This window comes from Mustela erminea, chromosome 9 (genome assembly GCF_009829155.1).
Source record: "Mustela erminea isolate mMusErm1 chromosome 9, mMusErm1.Pri, whole genome shotgun sequence".
NCBI lineage: Eukaryota > Metazoa > Chordata > Mammalia > Carnivora > Mustelidae > Mustela > Mustela erminea.
Genome location: NC_045622.1, coordinates 58,697,351 through 58,720,381, shown reverse-complemented (window position 1 = coordinate 58,720,381; position 23,031 = coordinate 58,697,351). Strand labels below are relative to the sequence as shown.

At 36.5% G+C, this 23,031-nt stretch overlaps 2 protein-coding genes across 2 annotated transcripts; one reads left to right on the top strand and one right to left on the bottom strand.

Annotated features, from left to right (window-relative positions):
* The first annotated feature begins 6,720 nt into the window (after positions 1-6,720).
* On the top strand, positions 6,721-7,674 carry LOC116600010 (olfactory receptor 51H1). Its single transcript, XM_032359941.1, has one exon. It carries the CDS (start codon positions 6,721-6,723, stop codon positions 7,672-7,674), a length of 954 nt encoding a protein of 317 aa, XP_032215832.1.
* Positions 7,675-12,701: 5,027 nt separating this feature from the next.
* On the bottom strand, positions 12,702-13,658 carry LOC116598115 (olfactory receptor 51H1-like). The gene has a single exon (XM_032356402.1). It carries the CDS (start codon positions 13,656-13,658, stop codon positions 12,702-12,704), a length of 957 nt encoding a protein of 318 aa, XP_032212293.1.
* Positions 13,659-23,031: the final 9,373 nt, after the last annotated feature.

Sequence of the window (23,031 nt, the reverse complement as noted above, 5' to 3'; positions counted from 1 at the left end):
TTTTTGGTTCTTTTCTCCTTTATTGTCTTCTATCATGTTAAAGATTTTTATTGTACTGTTTTAAGGGTTGACTGCCTTTTTTTTTTTCTCCCAGAACTTTGAATATGTCATTTGACTGCTTTCCAGCCTCCTTTTTTTTTTTTTTCCCTGATAAAAAGTCAGGAATTATTTCAAGCTTTTTAGCCTATAACTTGATTAGCCATTTTCTTCAGCCATTATCAGTCTTGGGTTTTTGGCAGTTAGATTATGATGTTTCTATGTGTTAATATCTTTATATTTATTCTAATTAAGGTTTCTTGAGCTTCTTGGACATGTGAATTTTTAGTTGTTAAATATATAAAGTTTTTAACATTGTGTATCTTCAAATATTGATTCTGTTACTTCGCTCTCTTTTTCTGGACCTACCAATATACATAGGTTGGATTGTCAATGTTGCCCCACAAATATCTGAGACTCTGTTTTGCTTTAGTATTTTTTCTCCATATTATCTGAACTTGAGACTTCTCTATTTGTCTTCAAGTTCACAGATTCTTCCTTCCCCCTCCTCAACTCTGCTGAATCCATGTATTGATTTTTTTTAACTTCAGTTTATTTTTTTCTTTTCTTTTTTTTAAATTTTTTATTTTTTCAGCATAACAGTATTCATTATTTTTGTACCACACCCAGTGCTCCATGCAATCTGTGCCCTCTCCAATACCCACCACCTGGATCCCCCAACCTCCCACCGCCCCCCATCCCTTCAAAACCCTCAGATTGTTTTTCAAAGTCCATAGTCTCTCATGGTTCACTTCAGTTTATTATAAAGAATTAAAAAATTTTTTTTCTTTCTTTCCTATGGTTTCCTTTCCTATATGGAGTTCCCTTATTCATTCAATAATTTACCATTTGTATTTTCTTTAGTTACTTGAACACAATTTTCTTTAATTCTTTGAAGGCATTTGAATTTTGAATCATTTGAATCATTTATCTGCTAAAATAAACATGTGGGTCCTTTAAGAGTCAGATTCTATTAATTACTGTTTTTCTTTATTTTGGTCCAAGCTTTCCTATTTCTTTGAAAGTCTCAGAGGTTTTTTGTTTTGTTTTGTTTTGTTTTTGAAAGTTAAATGTCTTCAATATTATAGCATAGCCACCCTAGTTTCTTAATTGTTTTTTAAAGGGTTGCTGTGTTTTTGTTATTCTTTTCTTTGTGGTAACTTTTAGTAACTTGTCAATTTAAACTGTGGCATTCACATTCCCACAAGAAATCTTTCTTGCTAAGTACAGCCACTGATATGTCTTCTCAGATTACGTTTATCTCATTTATCAGCCTGACTTCTAGGAGTTGCCCATGTGTCTGCCCATCTTGGTGACATCTCAATAAACCTTAAGCCAGAAACACTTTGGTGATTGATCTGCATGTTATTTGGGAAGCATGCTTATTCAATTAATTCTCAAATACCCAATTACTTTTACTTTCTAGCAGGTTTTCTTAGGTTTCACCAACATGTTTGTAGTTTCTTAAAAAGCCAGTGGTACATACAAAGCTACTGAGCCCTTCCATGACAACAATTTCCAGGTTCTTGCTGTTGAATTTCTCTCTGGAGCCCTAACTGCAAACTGGAACTACCGAAGTTGTGTTTAATTCCTAAGAAGTTTGCCTGTTTTAGCTACAAAGGCTCTTTTTTTTACCTTTCCTCTCCACCTCAAGTTGAGGCTGCGCCCTGGCAGTACCACTGTTGGTTTTTAGCAGACTCTAACCTGGTAAAACTACTCAGCCAAAAAAAAAAAAAAAAAAAGGTAGGAGTGAGAGAATGGTGTCCTTACCTGCGGCTATGGCAGAAACACCTTTTTCTGATGGAAAACACAACATTATGTTTGATGCTGATATAAGTAGCCAAGTAGAGGGTAAAAACTTTATGGTAAGGATGAGTGATTTAAAAAAAAAAAAATTGTTGCAATGTTGTTCTTGAGGAGACACGGGAAAAATATAGTGCAAAACTGGAAGAAACGGCTTTAGGAAAGAGCATGAATATTTTATCTAACTTATATAAGGTAACCGAGAAATTAGCATACATTTGACTCTCCTGGTTAGGAGAGTAAATGTAATTTAGGGCACTGGATATTGTTTTCTAATTGTTTTAATATTCTTAATGAAGTAGGAAGTGAAGTCAGCAACAAAGAATAAGGATCTGGGTAAAATGTAAGGGAGTAGGAGAAGAGTCATTAAGTATAATCAAAAGCACAGAAGGAGTTATGTGAGCTATTTGGTATGAGTCAACATGGTTGCGTGATTTCCTCTAGCACACTGGGCTGTGTAAACTCAGATGGTGACATTAAGGACTAGCTGGACTTAACCAGAAGTCCTTTATAACAGATGACAAGTGAACGTTGAATGAATAGGAAGTTTCATGACTTTCTCTAAGATCAAACAGCTGAAAATTAAACCTGGTTTTAAGCAAGGTATATCAGACTTCAAAGTCTCTACTCTTTCTGCTAAAATTTTCCATTTTGTATCTGGAAAGGCAAATCCTTGATAACGTAGAGTTCCAGATAAGAGGAAATTCTGATTGTTAGGATAATCTGGAAGTCCATCTGGAAGAGGTTAGGCTACAAGCAGCATCAGTTTCTATAGATATGAATGAGGCAAATCATAATGTCCTCAGAGGAGTTAGGCCACCAGTTAAAAGACTCAGAAAGTTTGCAACAAGCACTTTGTATGTGTGTATTTCTGTTTATAAAAGTACTTGTAAGAGACTGGAAAGCATTAGCACTCTCACAAACTTGAAAATCCTTAAGGGCAAAGACTTACTTTGTCTTTTAACTCCTTACCCTTAATGGTTTGGGATGCTTAAAGATAGTTTAAAAAGAATAAAAACTCATCTATAGAAATTATACATACACACATATCACATGTAGGATCATGTAAAACTAATAAATATATATACAGTCATAGATTTCTAAACATAGTCACAAACTCTTATGTAATAATATACAGAAACACTTATCATAAAGCACTGGTTCTTAATGTTTTTTGAATAGGTGGTCTCCTATAGTTTGTAAAACATATTGGGAAAGAAATGGGTTTAGAAATCAAAAATGCAATAAAATAAAAAATACAATAAAACAAACTTCTATAATACATTCTCTAATGTGCCTGGGAAAAAAGCATCATCATAAGAATTATTTATATCTGGCTTTTGTTTTCTGTTGTTATATGTAAATATGCCTATGAAGGAAAATAAATGAGATCAAAAGGGGCATGAAGAGGTGATGTATAGGGTCTGTGGATAATTTAAGGACCCAACACACAAAAGCACACATTGATGGAATAAATAGCTGTTTCTATAATTTTGAGAATTACCTCAATGATGAAAAACTTCATTACAGAAAAATTCATTAAAACAAATTAAAGAAGTTATATTTAATAGATTTAAATAGCAGCTCAGGAAATCAAAGAGTACAACAAATTCAGAGAACTTTGTTCTCTATGTTTCTGATGGAGAGTCAGGCAACCCTTCTCTCCATTCCAGAACAACAGTAGACTCCAGCCCTATTTTAGGGTAAATCACAACATTAAGTCATCATTGAAACTGAGACTGGTTTTGGAGTTAGAAGACCTGGATCAACATCCGGCTGGAATCCTAGAACTTATTTAGTGGTTCAACATGAGACAAATTGTTTTTTATATATTTATATTTATTTACATATTTAATATGTATTTATTACATATATAGGTTTTTTTATATAATATGTATGCATGTGTGTGTGTAAGAGAGAAGAAGCTTCTTCTTCAAACTTGGCTGACAGAGTGCAAATAAAATGAAAAAATTTTTTGAGATTTGTTGGCAAAAGAAAGGACAGTTTGACAGATGAAGGAAGGGTTTGGACTCCTTCAGGAAATCATGACAGAATAGCCCAGAGGCTAACAACACCCCTGAGGGATGTTTTCAGAGGAGTTGTGAAATTGTTATAGAGTTGTGATAGTTCCAGACACCCCCAGAGGTTTGAGAAGTCTTCATAAGTGCTCTGTTTGCTAACCTCAGTAAAAGGAAGGAAGCCAGATTAATTCTGAACTGAAGCACAGAGGTTGATACAGGTAATAAATTAATCTTAAAATATTTTTACATGCCTTCTACATGGCAAGCATTGTGTGGAATTATTTATGTACATTATTTCATTAGATCATCATTGAAATTCTAGTGAGGGAAAAGATAAGAGCAGATGACAAGAGTCTAGGTAAGAAAAGGTGGAAAAAATAAGTATACATGTTGTTATTAGGGACAGAAGAAGACATATATCGCAGGGGAGAACCTAGTGCATGGAAAGAATAAAAAGAAGATCGGATGGAAGTACAGGAACTGGGGGCTAGAAAAAGAGGGTGCTGAACGTTAGAGACAATGAAAAAGAGAAAGGAGAGAAGAGATAGGAATGAGAAAAAAAGAAGATGAGGTAAAACACATTTGGATAAAGAAAAACAGTCAAAAGCACTGGAAACAAGAATCGGGAAAACAAGAATCATTATTTCCATAGAACAACTGTGCTTCTACAGGCCCTGGGGACTTCAACAATATCAAAGATTTTTCAAGTCTTTCCCAGAAAAACATCCATGTGGAATGAGTGAACTGGTTCTTCCCAAGTGAAAACCATCAGAATTGCCTGAGATGAGGGGTCAGCTGACCCAAACGTGTGAAGGACTCTCCCTTAACACAGAAAGAATTTAAAAATCCCCTTCCTCAAGGAGCAGCTGAAGGGTTAGACAGACAACACAAAGTGCTTTGTTTAGATCTGAGTATTCTAATATATTGTGAGAGAGACGTGGAGTTTTCATAGTGCTGTCTCCCAAACAGCAATTCCTCAACTCACAGCAACACAGGAGAAAGGAGCAGAGAAGCCTACCTGGTCATGTGTATATGGCAAGTTCTTGAGATTTTTCTTTCTCCTTTCCCATAAGAGGCACCTAGGAGAGAACAAAGACACCATGATATCTTTCAAAGGCTCCTCATTTAAGGTTTTTTGTTTTGTTTTGTTTTGTTTTGTTTTGTTTTGTTTTTTTATCTGTGCTATTTTAGAAAAAGATATTTTTCTCTTGGTTAATAATTCCCAACCCACATGCAAAAAATCAGGGAGGAGTTTGAGGATTTGTAAGACTTCTAAAAAACAAAATGATATTCAATCACTTTCATTAATTAATTTTTTTTCATTCCCTCATTTAACACATTAACACAACAACACATACTATTTTATTCCTTCATTTAAGCAGATACTAATATATGCCTAATATGTGGTCTATTAAGTGATGAGCATACAACTATTCCTTTCTTTTGGGGAGTTTAACTTCTAGCAGGCAAGTGGGTAATTAAACAAACACTCATGCAATATTTAACTATTTCTACTTAGGAGAAGGAAAAGCCCAGAATGTGGAAACAACATAGTTATGACTTAAGGACTCTTAAATCACTCTGAGAACTTGGAAAAGGGTCACTTGGGAAGGACAGAAAGGCTTTGATAGGCAAAGAGGAATTGTTTGAGCGGTGAAGAAAGGTATAAAAAAAATATGTGGAAATCCTGTTTCAGAAAGTATCTCAGTGGGATCCAGGCACTTAAACACTGCAACTCTGGCAGGACTGAAGAGACCAAAGGGGAGAGATAGGATGTGAGTTGGTGCAGGAGCAGTAGATAGGAGTAGGAGCTGAATTGTGCTGTTATCTTGAGGGCTAAGGTAAGGATTTGAGACTCTGTTCTAGGTACAATATAAGACCTTAAAGGAGCCTTTGCTTGTGATGAATAAATCATACTCCAAATCCAAAGAGTTTATTCAGGCTTCAGAATGAAGAATTACTGGCATGGGCACTACAAGATGGAGGATAATCAGGGAGCCTGGGAGAAACGGGTTATACTATGTATTGACTGTACCAAAGACAGAGAGGGGATACTTATTTCGTATGTTTTGGAGGCAAGTGTGAAATTGGTTAAACGTTGGTTTGATGAAGGAAGAGGTTTTAAGAACGACCTCAAGCTTCCAGTACATTAGGTGACTCTCAAATTAAAAATCCTGTAAGGGGCTACTCTCATAATCTATGTGTGGTTCTTCCTGGGCCACCTTTATTACGGGTTCCTTGCTACTTTAAAATGAAGTTATGCAATGAATCTTGGAACACTGAAAAAATAAAATTTAAAAAAATAAAATGAGGTTATGGAAAATTATAAATTATTAAAATTTATGAAGATTAAATATTAATTTGAAGAGTTTTATCACTAATGTGTTATTTACAAATGTTGGCCATTATAAATACAGTGACACAGATGCAAAGGCATGTGGAAAAATACACACACATATATGTATACTATATATATGTGAGCATATAAGACTATATGTGTGTGAATATACACACATAGATTTATATGAATATGGGTTTGTGATGGCAGTGGAATTGTGTGTAGGTATTTGTGTGGTAGTAGTGGTGTGAGTGTAGTGGGTTTTTTGATTATTTAGCAAAATACTTTACACTATTAAGCCCTTGGGTCCTGCTGCTTCATCTTATGTGATTATCTAGGAAGCAAAGGGACAAAGTGATTAAAAAAAAAACCTCCTAGACTCTGTTTTCAACATAACTGCCTCCCCCGGCTGTTTCTCTTCTATATTCATAAAACCATTTACCTATCTTCTATGAAAATATATTTTCAATTTAGGAGCTACAAGCCAAGTGGGAGAGTCCAGCTTCCCCCAACAGCGACAACATGACAATGAACTCAAATGCATCACAGGCCAACCATCACAGTTTCATTTTAACAGGTATACCTGGGATGCCAGATAAAAATGCATGGATGGCCTTTCCCTTGGGATTTCTCTACACACTAACTCTCCTGGGAAATGGTACGATTTTGGTTGTCATCAAGGTAGATGAGAGTCTCCATGAGCCTATGTACTACTTCCTCTCCATCTTGGCTCTCACTGATATTAGTCTCTCCATGTCCACCTTGCCCTCCATGCTCAGCATCTTCTGGTTTAATGCCCCTGAAATTCCCTTTGATGCATGCATTACACAGATGTTTTTCATCCATGGATTTGGAGTGGTAGAATCAGGAGTTTTAGTGTCCATGGCCTTTGACAGATTTGTGGCCATCCGAGACCCATTACGCTATGCTTCTGTCCTCACCCATGGCATCATTGGAAAGATTGGAATAACTGTCCTCATCCGGGCAATCTGTGTAGTCTTCCCTGTTCCCTTCCTTATAAAGCGGCTACCGTTTTGCCGTTCCAATGTCTTGTCTCATTCATACTGTCTCCACCAAGATGCAATGCGGCTAGCCTGTGCCAGCACCCGCATTAACAGTCTCTATGGACTCATCATAGTCATCTTCACATTGGGGCTGGATGCCCTCATCATTCTCTTTTCTTATGTGCTCATCTTAAAGACTGTGCTGGGCATTGCTTCCAGAGATGAAAGGCTCAAAGCCCTCAACACCTGCCTCTCTCACATCTGTGCTGTGCTCCTCTTCTATATTCCTCTCATTGGTGTCACCATGATCCACAGATTTGGGAAGCATTTGTCACCAGTAGTCCACACACTCATGGCCAATATCTATCTGTTACTCCCCCCTGTACTCAATCCCATTGTCTATAGTGTGAAGACCAAGCAGATACGAAGGCGGATCATAAACATGTTCCAGAGGAAAATGAACAGGACCTAGGAAAATGGAGTCAAGTATAAGGTGCAACAGTTTCAGCAGTTTCAATGCAGCCAAATTATGTACATCTAGTAAAATGCAAGGGTGGGTAAAAGGCTAGTAAAAGGCTTGTGGGTGACGATACAACACTGGTCATTCTTGTTCTGTATATACTCCATTTTGAAATGTACACATTTCGATATCTGGTATCACATACAAAATCTAATTTAATTAAACTATAATTTTCTTCTTTTAAAATAGAGATGAGCATCAGTAATGATAAATTATCACCTGCTTATCTAGATAACACTTATGGGTATTTACTCATATAACATGAAGTAATATTCTTTCTTTAATTATCAGTTAAATAATATTTACATAGAAAAGGATTCTGGAAGCCCAATAGCACTACTGAAGGGTTGGGTCTCTGAGATATTGTTTTGTTTTGTTTTTTCTTTAAAATAGAGAAAAGGAAACTGTTACAAAATCAAATAGCATTTAAGTTTTGGTATTTATGGAGTAAAGTAAATGACAAAATTAAAACAGACACATCTGTGATTATTTAATTTACTCCTTTTCTTTTAAGGAATATCACTTCTTTACAGATTTGTAGTAGTCCTAGTTTTCTGCCACATGCTTAGTAGAATAATGGGTGTTTTGTCTTTACTCTTTTGACCCAGTATAAGGTATATTTTGCTGTGTACTAGAGGATCCAACAAAACTTGACCAAGTAAAATTACTCCTGGGCATTTTATGAGGACTAGTAAAAACTTTCAGCACTGAGAAAAAGTTTAAGAAAACAGTGAGGGTGGTGGGTAGGGAGATGGGGTAACTGGGTGATAGACATTAAGGAGGGTACTGGATGTAATGAGCACTGGGTGTTTTATGCTAGTGATGAATATGTAAATGTTACCCCTGAAATTAATAGTATACTCTGTTAATTAAATTGAATTTAAATAAATTTTTTTTAAAAGAAAGCAGTAAACACATGTGTTGAGGATGAGTATGTCAAATGCAATGTGTCTTTGCATTGATGCTGGTTCCTGTTTTAAGTATTTTATTAATCATGAAACAATGAATTTGCTGGGAGGATTACTTGTTCCTTCAATGAATATGCACTTAACCCTAATGAAATGCCAGTCATGATGCTAGACCTGGAAATACAGAGGAAAATGTACTAATTTACTGCTTAATCCTTGGCACAGTTCTCGGAAAAGAAATATATCTACAAGTCAAGTAGGTATTACACTTCAGTATCACATTTATTAATAGTAATGGATAATGCTATTTGCCTTTAAATACCTTTTTTTAAAAAAGATTTTATTTATTAAGAGAGCAAGAGCAAGCAGGGGGATGGGGCAGAGGGAAAGAGTGAGAGAAAGAATCCCAAGGAAGACTCCACACTGAGGATCCCCACACCAGGTTCAAGCTCTCAACACTGAGATCATGACCTGAGCCAAAATCAAGAGCTGGACACTGAGCTAACTGAGTTACCTAGGTGCCCCTGCCTTTATATATCTTAATATCCTTGCAACAATCTTTGAGAGTAGGTGTTAGCAACATTTTACACACCGGGAAATAAGTTTTAGAGTAGTTAAGTAACTTGCTCAAGTTAAATAGTTTTTTTAAGTGTCAGAACTAGATTTAAATTTGGATCTGTTGATTTTAAAGCCTGTAAAGTGAAACTTAATCCATGTCTCAGGGTTTCCTAGGCTTGCAAGCAAATTCCATGAAGAGGGAATGAAGCAGTGATTCTAAGACACAGCTGCATGAGAGATAAACTAGTAATCAATATTGTCAAAACCTTATGGAAGAAGTTCATCTTGCCAAGACGGAAGTAAACAATGGGGATTACTTGAAAATGGTTGGTTGGTATAGAAGGCAAATATCAGCCAAGGCTTCAGTATCGATACCATCTAAATGAAAAACATGAATCCCATAAAGGACACTTTATAATCAGTTAGCCTACAAGGAGAAAAAAAATATATAACTTTGATTTGTATTTAAATTTATCTCAGTCTTCAAAAACGTTTATTTTTCTTAATGTGTTACCATATATAATTATTCAATAAATAAATATAAAATATAAATATGTTAGAGAGTGTCCTTTTTTCTTTTTTCCTTATACAGATATACAACCAAAAACTTGAAAACTACCACTCCAGACTAAGGATAAAAGAGAACTACCATAAGAGGTCTTTACAAAGTTCACATACTGTGATTAAAGAGGGAAGTAGCTGAAAGTGCCCTTTGAATACCATTAGTCTTTGATTCTTTGGTGGGACCATGAAGTGGCAAGATCAAAAGTCTAAATTCTTTACCAGCAATCGACTCACATACTCCACACGTTCACTGTGCAATCCCACCTCTGATTCCTAGAGTCTGGCTTTTGTGCCCATTAATATATGGAAGGTATGTTTTCCATGGCTCCAATCTCTTTCTAACAAATCAAGTACTTTCCACCTCAACCCTCCCTCATTTAAATTATTTGGGCAAATTACAAATATTTACCATCCCCTGCTTTTTAATCTCTTCGCTGATTTCATGACATCTCACATGTCCTACTGCTACCTCCTGTTTCTTCCCCTGCTTTCACTTCTTCGTCTCCAACAGGATGTGGGTATTTCTCAGTTTCCCCCAGGTCACTCTACTACCTCAGTAAATCTCTTCTGCTAAGATGACATTCACGTTAATGGCTTTAAAATACAACCCAATGGATCTCTCTCTCTCCCTCTTCTCTCCCTCATGATCTAATTGCTCATTCTTTTTTAAATTTTATTTATTTATTTGACAGACAAAGGTCACAAGCAGGCAGAGAGGCAGGCAGAGAGAGAGGAGGAAGTAGGCTCCCAGGTGAGCAGACAGCCTGATGTGGGGTTTGATCCCAGGATCCTGGGATCATGACCCGAGCTGAAGGCAGAGGCTTCAACCCACTGAGCCACCCAGATGCCCCTAATTGTTCATTCTTAATTGCCCTTGCATAATCTCTATGTGGAGTCCTTTTTTAAAGATTTATTTATTTATTTCAGAGAGAGAGAGAGAGACAGCACATAGAGGGGGAGGGGCAGAAGGAGAAAGAGATCTCAAGCAGAACATGGAGCTCAGTGTAGGACTCCATCTCACAACCCTGAGATCATGACCTGACCTGAAATCAAGAGTCGGACATTTAACCAACTGAACCATCCAGGTGTCCCCGCTCTTGTGGAGTTTTTTTATATACCTCAATTACCGTAGAATCTTTTTTGTTTTTAACCGTAGAATCTTTAACACTTGCTCTTTCCTACAGTAATCACGTTCTTTCTTTAAAGGTATAAACATGCTCTATTTATACTACATTCAAAAATTACAGACACATATTCAGAACTCAGTACTTGATTCTTTCTTTGATTTGCATGTGTCATCAACGCCCACAATAATCAATCTGGTTTGGTCCTCTTGCAAAAGTAGGATGCAGTTTTTTGGTCAAATTAAGGAGTAGAATGAGGAGAGAACCTTTCTAAGGAGGAAGAAAATAGCACAGAAGACAATATGTCAAACTACATGTTTAACTACATCTTAAAATAAGCTGTCATAGAAAAATTTAATTTGAATTATTATGTAGCCCTATGTCTAATTCAAACACATAGAATAGATATTTTACTTAAGAATAAAAGATGAACCTTATTTTTTTTCTACTAAATCAGTATTTTGCAAATTGTATGTGGTAAATTAATTTTGAGCTTTTTTTTTCTTAATTCAGTTCAATCCAGCCCATTCTCTCCCTGCCCCTCTAACTGGTCCTGCTCTTCCTCCCTTTGTCACACCAGAAGCCACAATCACACTCCAAGTACACCTTGTTTGCCTTCCTGGGAAACCCCAAATTCTACCCACTCAGATCAGGAAAAAGAAATTGCACCCATACAATTTTATTGTATTGTATACAAAACCATGTGCTTTGGTGACACTGCAAAGTCAAATTGTTATAAAAATTTTCAAATTTTCTCCCTTTCCTTACTTGCCCATCACAGGCAAGTAACAGACAGAGCATGACACTTTCCCTCAAAGGGATGCTGTAATACCAAATAAAATAACATGTAAAAGGCTCCGGCACTGTGTCTTTTTGCTTAGTGGGCAGTCTACAACTATAAGTTCTCTTATTCCCTTATCTTCAATATTCTTAGACACTCTTTATAATTGAACAGAACCTCATGTTTACCAATAGTTGTACTCATATGATTAAACTTAATTTCATAACCACACTGGATTTCCAGGTAAGAGAATACCTAGTGTCACACACAGAAAAGCTAAACTTACCCTTAATCTTTTGATCTCAAGTTATACAACATAGTTGGCCCCTGCTCCATTGTACACATTAATATTCATAATCCTAAAATTTGATCATTTTTCTGATTCATGTCTTAATAAAGTATTATCCCCAGGTGTTCTCTTATTATTTAATGAGTATAGTTCATTTCTCCCCTTTTAAGCAAATGGAGGTCATTCCTAATTCTTGAGTGAGAATGTTAAATTAATTTAGTGAGCTTTAATTTAAAAGGTGTTGAACTCATGGCCTATTTGAGTTCAGGAGAGTTATTTAAAAATTGAATTAATAATATTCCCTGCCTTCAGGTGTTATATGCCAAAAATGCAGGGCTATAGGACAGTACACTGAACATTTCCTATAAATGTCACTCTTCCTATACTAAGCAAAGAACAACTTGGCACAGGAAAAGGAAAGTATGCTCTGAAAGCAGGGAAATGTCTCTTTTTTTAAGATTTTATTTATTTATTTGACAGAGAGAGAGATCACAAGTAGGTGGGTGGGGGGCGGGGAGCAGACTCCCCACTGAGCAGAGAGCCTGATACGAGGCTCTATCTCAGGACCCTGAGATCATGACCTGAGCCAAAGGCACAGGCTTAACCCACTGAGCCTCCCAGGCACCCCAGCAGAGAAATCTCTTTTTGTCTAATTCAAATCACACAGAAAACATGAAAAAGATAAACCTTTATTTCTCATACTCATAATTGAACCTTTACAGAATAGATTTCCTTCTCTCTCAAACTGGCAGAACTTAACCCTCTGCAGTAATCTTGCTTTGAACAAATATTTGGATGATTTTCTTTCGTATCTCCTTGGTCTTCACAGTATAGACTATAGGGTTCAGCACAGGGGGTACAAGAAGGTAGGCATTAGCCATGAGGGCATGAGTCAGTGGTGAAAGGTGCTTTCCAAAACGATGAATGACAGACACCCCAATAAGTGGAACATAGAAGATGAGTACAGCACAGATGTGTGAAACACAGGTGTTGAGTGCCTTCAGCCGGCCCTCCCCTGAGGCAATGGCCATTACTGTTTGGAGTATGAACACATAGGAGAGGAGGATGGAGAGGGAGTCAGAACCCTTGGTGAAGATGACAGCAATGAGGCCATAGAGACTGTTGACCCGGGTGCTGGCACAGGCAAGGCGCATGACATCTTGGTGGAGGCAGAAGGAGTGGGAGAGAATATTGGAGCGATAGAAGGGAAGTCGTTTGATGAGGAAAGGCACAGGAAAGACCACACACACTGCCCTTGTCAAGATGACTGTCCCTGTTCTGCAGACCACACCATTGGTTAGGATAGTACCATACCTGAGCGGGGTCCAGATGGCTACAACCCGATCAAAGGCCATGGCCACCAGCACGCCAGATTCAATGGCGGAGAAGGTGTGAATGAAGTACATCTGAACAAGGCAGGCATCAAAGGCAATGGACTTGTGGTTAAACCAGAATATGCCTAGCATAGAAGGCAAAGTACAAAGGGCAAGCCCCATGTCTGCCAATGCCAGCATGCACAGAAAATAGTACATGGGGATATGCAGGGATGATTCAGACTTGATGGTAGAGATGATGACGCCATTGCCAAAGAGAGCAATGACATATATAGCACCCAATGGGAATGCCATCCAATAATACTTTTGTTCAAGCCCTGGAATTCCAGTTAAGACAAAGTAAGGGTGTTGGAAGTAAGAGTGGTTATTATCTGCCATGAAGCCAGTGTGACACAGGCATGAGGAGGGTGCTTGTGGGGTCCTGATGGGTGACTTCCTAAAAATACAGTGATATAACAATATGTTAGAATCTGACTCCTGGGAGTCAAACAATTTTATTTTCACATGGGTGGGGAGGGTATAAGAGAGGACTGAATCCCAAAATTACTATTCCACGGTGTATCCTGTTGAGGAAAATTCTACTGGCTGAGGGGAAAAAGACTCACCCAACTACAAATAAGTCACATTCACATTTACTTTTGCATCTCTTATCATTTTTGAATAATTTGTCTTCTGCTCCTCAATTCTTGAATATTTTACATCCAGGCTGTTTTTAACTCTGGCTAACCCATGCTCATGGTGAATCAAAAATCACATTGTACTGAAGTCTCCTACAAGATCCCTTTTGAAAGATTTCTGGTTCATATTTCCCCAGCCTTAGCCAGGACATTTTCTCTCTTTCTATCAAACATCCATTTATCCACACTGCTCTTATGAAAAAGGGCTAGCTGTTGGTTCAAATATCTGGCCTATTAGATTGTCAGTATACATTTCTTTCCAAAAACTATTATTTTAGTTTTTGTCTGTTTTTGTGATTTTTAAGAAATAAAATGTTATATTTCTCAAATAACTGGAATAAAAATTGGAAAGGAGAGAAACGTTTAAGAGGTAGACAAATAGAGGGGAAAATAAGATAAGGTAGAGGGAGGGAAGGAGAGAAGAGAAAAAGAATAAATAGAGAAAACAGAGATGCAAAGAGCATCAGAAGTAAAAGTTTATCTATTTCACATTTTACTGACAAAAAACTGAAGCCTAAAGAAGCAGTTTACCCTCAGTCAAATACCTTGTTAGTAGCAAAGCGGATAAGAGAGAGGGAAAGGCACAGCCTTGCTGAGGAATATTACAGTTAAGTGCCATGGGAGTTTGAGTGTTCAAGTAGAGAAGACCAAGTCAAAGTTAGATCTCTTGGCCAAGGTGCTTACTCCCTAATATTGGTCCTTAGATTTTGTTCTTTACCTATGTTGCCCAGGATCTAGAAAACAGGAGTTCAAGCTTATCTCCTAAAGATTAGTCTTTTAGATCCCAAGTTCTTCCTTTGAAAGTTAATCTAGGCCTGACCCTCCACGGTTCATACTGCCACATATATGGGAAAACAGACTAAGTGTTCTGTATCTGCCCCCAGGCTACCATAAGCTAATGGTCTTGTCATAGATCCTAAATTGTAGGAGCAGGTGAACAATAAAATAAAACTAAAAAAAATTCTCTCTTATGTGAGTAACAGCAAGCAAACAAAAAACACACTTCCACCAGTCTAGGGAAACTTCCAAGTTATCTAGGCAATGCAGGATATTTGTAGATGATAGAATAAGATTAGGACTGGCCTTCAAAGGAAAGGCTGACTCTTCATTATACCAGGATGAATGATAGCTACAGAGAATCTGAGGAAACAGGGAAACAGAAAAACCCTCCTGATGTAGAAATTAATTATAAGCACACCTCACTTGACAGTAGAGCCACAAACTCTCTTATCAAGGGGGAAATTCCCAAACTGCAATCATTCTATGGTTCTAAATGGAAGTAATTTTAAAAGTCCAGTGTCTAACGAATATAGAAACAGTATCCACTATTCTACAGGTGACATGTATCTTCTGCCTACATTAGTTCCATCGACTGGGAGTTCCCTACACTTTAAGGCAATGCATTTATCAGAGAATCAGCTATCTATCCACCTCATAGAAAAAGGTGACCTATTACAATGAAGTTAAAGAAATTATCTTCACATCTTTCCCTTAAAGGTGTGAATGAGAAAGAGGGCCAGAACATAAGTTATGGAGTGCTTGGGTTGGAGAAAAGAGGACAAAGGAAAGATAAAGGGACAGGAGAGAAGAGGTTGGGAAACAATTAGAAACTTCAGTGATGGTATCTTAAAATAGTCTGTTGATAGGCCAACTTTATCCTTTGATTTTTCTCTAAAACTTACCTCGTTGCTGAGAATGTCCCTAACTTGAAGAGATCTTGAGCAGTCTAAGACTCGCCTGGCAAAACCATTGCCACTACCCACATGAGGACTTTTATTTCTTGCACTGCTCCAAAAGTCCTCCTACTACTACACCATGGAGAGTTTCATGGGTCAATGAGCAGGGTTATTCCCTAGAGCTTCTGAGATTAAGGAGGTCTCCCCAGGGCAATAAAATTACCTCCTAGATATTCATGTCTGGGATATGAGATAGTATTAAGGAGCCTAGTAGAAAAGGGTGTTTGTTTTTGTGTATGTGTGTGGAGGGGTTCAGTTTCAAGAGACTGCTTATTGCTTAGTCATGGTCTCTCAAGGCCATCTTAGCCACCTCGCTCTTCCCACACTCTAAACTGATGATAGTTGCCTTTATTTTTCTCAAAACATAGCAAAAATAACAAACAAAAATATCTCTAAGAAAAGTGACTCCAAGATTTTCCCATGAAATCTACAGTCGAAATGACTCCCCCAGTGAATGAATTTTTCCTGATGTTTTATCTGCATTTTACAGTTTTCAGTATCAACCTGATAAATCTAGCTATGCACTGTGCAAAACCTGACTAGATAAGGAAGAAATGCTCATATAGAAAGAGCTTCATAGACTAAGCTTTCTTAATCAATTGCCATTATCTATACAATAGTCCCACAGTAATTTAACATTAATACAGATTACTCTTCAATACCACAGACTCTTAAAGTGTTCAGTTCCTTAATAAAATAAAATTCATTTCTACATCATATGATCATTCTTTTAATACTGTTTGGAGTAATTAAGCTGTGGAATTGCTCTACTTGAAATAATTTAACCTCTATATTCCACTGCTCATTACAAAGGTGACATTTTGCAACTTAATCCACTCTTGCTCCTATTTTACATCTATACTGACAAATAGGAGTTTTGTGTAATTGGATCACTATAATTTTATTCCAATCTTTCAACCAAAATGTTTTAAAAGAATCTCAACCAGGCTCTACTCTCAGTGTGGAGCCCTACACAGGATTCGATCTCATGACCTGAGCCAAGATCAAGTCAGACACTTAAACTACTGAGCCACCCAAGCGTCCCTGGACTCTGATTTCTTTTCACTTTCTGTCTATTCGTCAGAACAAATATAAAACTAAACAATTACTATCTCTCCTTTTAAATTTCAACCTCATCAAAGATAAAAATGGATGGAGGACTCTGACTATGCAATAGGTCAGACTATATGGTCTTATAGATTTAGAGAATCTATCTTCCATTAATTATTTCAATTCACTTTAATTGGATATTAATACCATTCCTATCAAAACCAGTTTCAAATATTCACATTTCCAACCCCCCTCTGACTCAGTCTTTCTCTCAGCACATTCTATAGCAAAACCGTTCCCCTACTCATTCAAAAGAATTGTGATGATTTAATCTAGTCTTTCTCAGTACCTTACCTCTCTTAGCTACTTCTTTTTTTTTTTTTTAATTTTATTTATTTATTTGACAGAGAGAAATCACAAGTAGACGGAGAGGCAGGCAGAGAGAGAGGAAGGGAAGCAGGCTCCCTGCTGAGCAGAGAGCCCGATACAGGACTCGATCCCAGGACCCTGAGATCATGACCTGAGCCGAAGGCAGCGGCTTAACCCACTGAGCCACCCAGGTGCCCCTCTTAGCTACTTCTTGAAATATATCCACACCCATCCTTTCCTTCCCAGAGTTCAAGTAAATTGCCTCTTTCCAGGTTCAATATTAACCCTACCTCAGTGCTAGAGTCTTTGACTCCATTTCCTACTTTAATTCTTGCTTTTCTCATTCAATTTTATGTATTAGCAGATTCCTTCCAAATCTGTATCTCCGATCCTCATCTTTGTGTTGAGTTTCAGACACTTACATGTATCTGTCTGATGGTCATCATCTTTACCTATACATCACTCATATTAATCAAAATGAACAAATCCAAAACTATTTTTTTATTATGTTATGTTAGTCACTATACAGTACATCATTAGTTTCTGAAGTAGTGTTCCATGGTTCATTGTTTGTATATAACACCCAGTGCTCCATGCAATATGCGCCCTCCTTACTACTCAACACCATGCTAACTGACCCCCCCAAACCCTCAGTTTGTTTCCCAGAGTCCATAGTCTCTCATGGTTTGTCTCCCACTCTGATTTCCCCCTCTTCATTTTTTCCCTTCCTTCTCCTAATATCTTCCATGCTATTCCTTATGTTCCACAAATAAGTGAAACCATATGATAATTGACTTTCTCTACTTGACTTATTTCATTTAGCATAATCCCCCCCAGTTCCATCCATGCTGATGCAAAAGTTGAGTATTCATCCTTTCTGATGTCTGAGTAATATTCCAACTTTCTCTCTTCACAGATGACATGATACTTAAGGAAAACCCAAAGACTCCACCACTAAATTATTAGAGCTCATATAGCAACTCAGTAATGTGGCAGGATATAAAATCAATGCACAGAAATCAGTTGCTTTCCTATACATAACAATGTAACGGTAGAAATCGATAATTTTTAAAAGCAACTTTATGCTTTCTCCTCCATACTTTAACTGGCTATTTCTTTACCTTTTTTTTTTAAGATTTTATTGATTTATTTGACACAGAGAGAGAGAGAGAGAGAGAGAAAGAGCGAGCACCAGCAGGAGGAGGGAGAGGGAGAAGCAGTTTCCCCACTGAGCAGGGAGCCTGATGCGGGCTCTATCCCGGAACCCTGGGATCATGACCTGAGCTGAAGGCAAACACTCAACCAACTGAATTACCCAGGAGCCCCTATTTCTTTACTTTTTTATCTCAGTTGATAGTTCAATCCATCTAGTCATGTAAATACAAAACTGTAAGTCATTCAATAAATAGTGAGACCTGACACTTATATATTAAATATAATATTATATATTAAATACCTTAAATGTTCCTAGTATCGTTCCTTTCTTTCTACATTGAACAATGTTTACAATTCCACATCCTCTATTTCTCCCACATAGACTTCTTCAATTACATTCTAAGGTTTTTTTTTTATTCACATAAAAATAAACTGCTTTGCTTATTCTTGTTCTTCCCTGTTCCTTCTTTCTTTTGGTTATGCATGAGGAAATGAGGTTTCTCTTATTGTTAATTTCTTTAGAAAATATTATTCTAATAATATTTGGCACTAACCAAATTCGAACTGGACAGATGTCTTATTACATGTAGTTAAATTATTTCATTGCCACGTAAATTTGATTTTGTATGAAAGTCTTATGAAAAAACCATGAGAAGCTGAAAATGCATTTATAAATAATTTGTAAGTCTATGTATCTTGTTTTTCCTTAAGCAGTTTTCACAACATCAAGATAATTTTTAACATTCATGCAAGTCTAAATTTTCTCCAAAACATATTCTTTCTTATTGACTCATTCTTAATACATTTCTGAAGCATTTAAAAAACTGAATTACTAGAATTTGTCAAAAACAAATGCTTCAGTTCATGATCCATGGCTATTTATTGCATGGCAAAGGTGATCAAAACATATTTGTTGTGGCGGCACCTGGTTGGCTCAGTGGGTTAAGCCTCTGCCTTTGGCTCAGGTCATGATCCCAGTGTCCTGGGATCGAGCTCCACATTGGGTCTTGGCTCAGCAGGAAGCCTGCTTTCCCACCCCGCTGCCGCCTGCCTCTCTGCCTACTTGTGGTCTCTGTCTCTGTCTCTCTCTCTCTCTCTGTCAAATAAATAAATAAAGTCTTAAAAAAAACCATATTTGTTGTATTTAAAAAATGGAAGTTGAGAAGGACAGAAGAAAGGGAAAAAAAGAGGAAACCAAGAGAAGATAATTCAATGAGAAAATGGGAGAGAGGAAGGACATAAAAATGATGGATAAGCCTTGAAAGGTAAATTTCAAAGAAACTGACAACTGCTCTTACGAGAGTTTCCATTTTTCAATGGTTTTAAAATTTATATCCAATGAAATTGACTTATTTTTGTGCAATTCTATTAATTTTGTTAAATGCATAGAGTCATGTAACCACCTCTTTAATCCAAATACTGAAAAGTTCCATCAACCCAAAACAGACCCTTATGTTACACCTTATATTTGATCCCTTATAGTTGATATCCCTTATAGTTGATATGCCAAGCCCTTGACAACTACTAATCTGTTGTCTGACCCTATAACTTTGGTCCATTAAATAGTAATAATCTTTCAAACCCGACTTTTTACATTTAACATAAGCATTGAGATTTATCCATGTTATTGCTAAACAGTGTTTCATTGAATGGGTATAGGTGATATTCTGTTTATCCACTTGGTGGTAGAAGGACATTTGTTTATAAATAAAGCTCTTATAAGCATTCACACATAGGTTTTTATATGTATGTAAGTTTTTATTTCTCTGGTTTAAATACCTAGAAGTGGATATCCCAAGCATATCTCTTTTTTTACAGATGTTTTAATTTTTGTTATTTTTATTATGTTAATCACCATACAGTACATCACTAGTCTTTGATGTAGTGTTCCAAAATTACTGTTTGCATATATCACACAGTCTTCCATGCAATACAATACCCCAGGTATATCTTAAGTATGTGTCTAGCTTTCTAAAAATTACCATATTGCTTTTCAAAGTGGTTGTACAGTTTTGTATTCCCATCACCAGTGTATGAAAATCCTACTTGCTTTTGTTCCAACCATCCACTTCAATTATCAATTTTTTTTGTCATTCTTACAGGTATATATTGACATCTCATTATGGTGGTTTTAATTTATATTTTCTTAATGATTAATAATGTTGAGCCTCTTTTTATGTGTTTATTGCCATATATATATCTTCTCTGGTGAAATATCTGTTCAAATATTTGGCCTATTATTTCTGATTGGGTTACTATTTTTTTGAATTTATAGTTTTTTAAAAATATATAATTTGATTAAAAAAATGTTGTTGTTTATGTGATTTGTGACTTGTCTCCCTAGTCTTTCTTGTTTTTTAATTTTCTTAGCAGTGTCTTTCATGAAACATTTTTATAAAAAGATATCTTATAAAAATATTTTGATGAAATATATATATATGTTTTTTGCTTTAGGTTGTGCTTTTGTGTGTCTAACTTAGGAATTATTGGCATGCCAAAAAGTCTCAAAGATTTTCTCATACTTCCTCTTCTAGAAGTTTTATAGTATTATGATTTACACTTAGGTTTATGATTATTTTGTTCGAAAGTAAATTGATTTAGTTCTGTAGGTCTTGTATATTCTCTATACTGTTTCACTGATTTATGTGTCTACCCCTTTGCCAAAACCAAATCCTTCCAATTATTGTAGCTTTACAGGAAGTCTAGAAGTCAGGTATTGAGAGTCTTCAAACTTTCTCATCTTTTTCAAAATTGTTTTGTCTATATTAGTTCCTTTGATTTTGTATGTACATTTATTATTTATTATTTATTTATTTATAAGATTATTTATTTATTGAGAGAGAGTGTGTGTGAGCAGGGGGAGGGACAAGGAGAAGAAGGGGGAGAGAATCTCCAACAGACTCTGTACTGAGTGTGGAGCATGGTACTCAATCCCACAACCCTGAAGTCATGACTTGAGCAGAAATAAAGAGCCACCCAGGTACCCACAAGGTAAACAAATTAGAATCAGCTTACACAGGTCTACAAAAACATGGCTGGGATTTAGATTGGCATTACATTAAATCTTTAGAACAATCTGGATAGAAATGGTACCTTAAAAGCGTTCATTTTCACCATTTATTTAGGTCATCTCATGTGTGTGTGTGTGTGTTTTTTTTTATAGCAATGTTTTATAGTTTTCAGTGTAACAACCCTGCACAAATTTCATTAGCTACATACCCTGGTGTGTCGTTTTGGTGCTATTATAAATGGTACTTTAACAAAATCCACTTTTCACTACTCATTGCTAGCATGTAGAAATATCACTGATTTGTTTATATTGACCTTATATCCTGTCATCTTGCTAAACTTGCCTTTAAGTTTCTAGGACCTTCTCACAGATTTCTTGGGGGCTTTTAAATATAGACTGTCATGCTATCTGTGAATACACAGTTATGTATTTATCCCTTCCAATCTATGTTTCTGTATGCATTCTATATACCCTCATTGTACTGAACAGGACTTCCAGCAAAATGTTGTATAAGAATGATGACAGCATATGCTCCTGCCTTTTCCCCCAATCTTGGGGAGAAAATATTAAGTCTTTCATCATTAATTATAATGTTAGTTATAGATGTCCTTTATGAGAGTATGGAAATTCACCTTGTATTTTCAATATACTGAGAGTTTTGCCCATGAAAATGTGTTGGATTCAACATGCCATTATGGGCTTTGAAAGAGGAGTAGACCACACACATAAGAGCAGATTCTAATATAGGAAAGTGATAGCCAGTCAACAGCCAACGAGTTAGAGAGCCTACAGACTAAGTCTGGTTTGTTTTTTCTATTAGTCCACTCACTTGGGCTGTAGATATGTTCTTTTCCTAGCAAAAATGTTGAATTCCATTGTCACATATATTTTTGGGAATACTAGCTTATTTGGGAGCAATGAGGTTACCTAGATAGATTATGAAGAGGAGGAACAAATTTTCCTTTGTCCAAGGTTCTTCTTGTTAGACTTAAGAGTTAAATTTACATGAAACAGATTGACAGAAGAAAAACCCTACATTTCATTAAGAGCACACAGGCCTAATAATGAAATTGAGATCCAAACAAATGACCAAGGTAGGCAGTTTTTATACATTTCATACAGAGAGAAAATAAATGTGTGAGAAGTTGGCAGAATAAACAAAACAGACATTTTGGAGTTTAAGGAAGTGAAATTTTCAGTAAGTGAAATATTAGTAGTAAAAAAGTAGCAAGGTTTATTTTTGAAGTTTTCTCAGCTTTAAAGTTTCTATCTTTGGTGATAGGGATGTCCTGTTCTTCAGTTGGGAAATATATTTCCTGCTTTTAGGAGTGACAGAAAACTGTCTGAGTGTCCCTGCACTGGCTGTTACCCAGGTAGTTTCACTTCAAAATATCCAGGATGCCATTGTGGTACATTTTGGCAGCCTGCTGCTGGCCCCTACAACCACTAGCATAGCATTTGCTTACTCCTTCCCTCCCAGCAAATGTTAAATAGTTGCCGTGTAGTGAGCTTGTACTGGTGGATATCCAATCTGAGAATCTGTCATGAAATTTAGCATGGATTCTTGTTCTAATTGCTATATTTCTGTGGCAACATTGACAGTGAGCAAAAATGGTATTTGCTGAATCTTTTTTTCAGGTTTTATTTAAATTCCAGTTAGTTAACACACCGTGTAATATTAGTTTCAGGTGTACAATGCAGTGATTCAACATTTACAAACAACACCCAGTGTTCATCAGAGCAAGTGCACTCCT

Coding starts and splice junctions, on each gene's coding strand:
- LOC116600010 (XM_032359941.1), top strand. CDS start 6,721: ATGACAATGAACTCAAATGCATCACAGGCCAACCATCACAGTTTCATT.
- LOC116598115 (XM_032356402.1), bottom strand. CDS start 13,658: ATGGCAGATAATAACCACTCTTACTTCCAACACCCTTACTTTGTCTTA.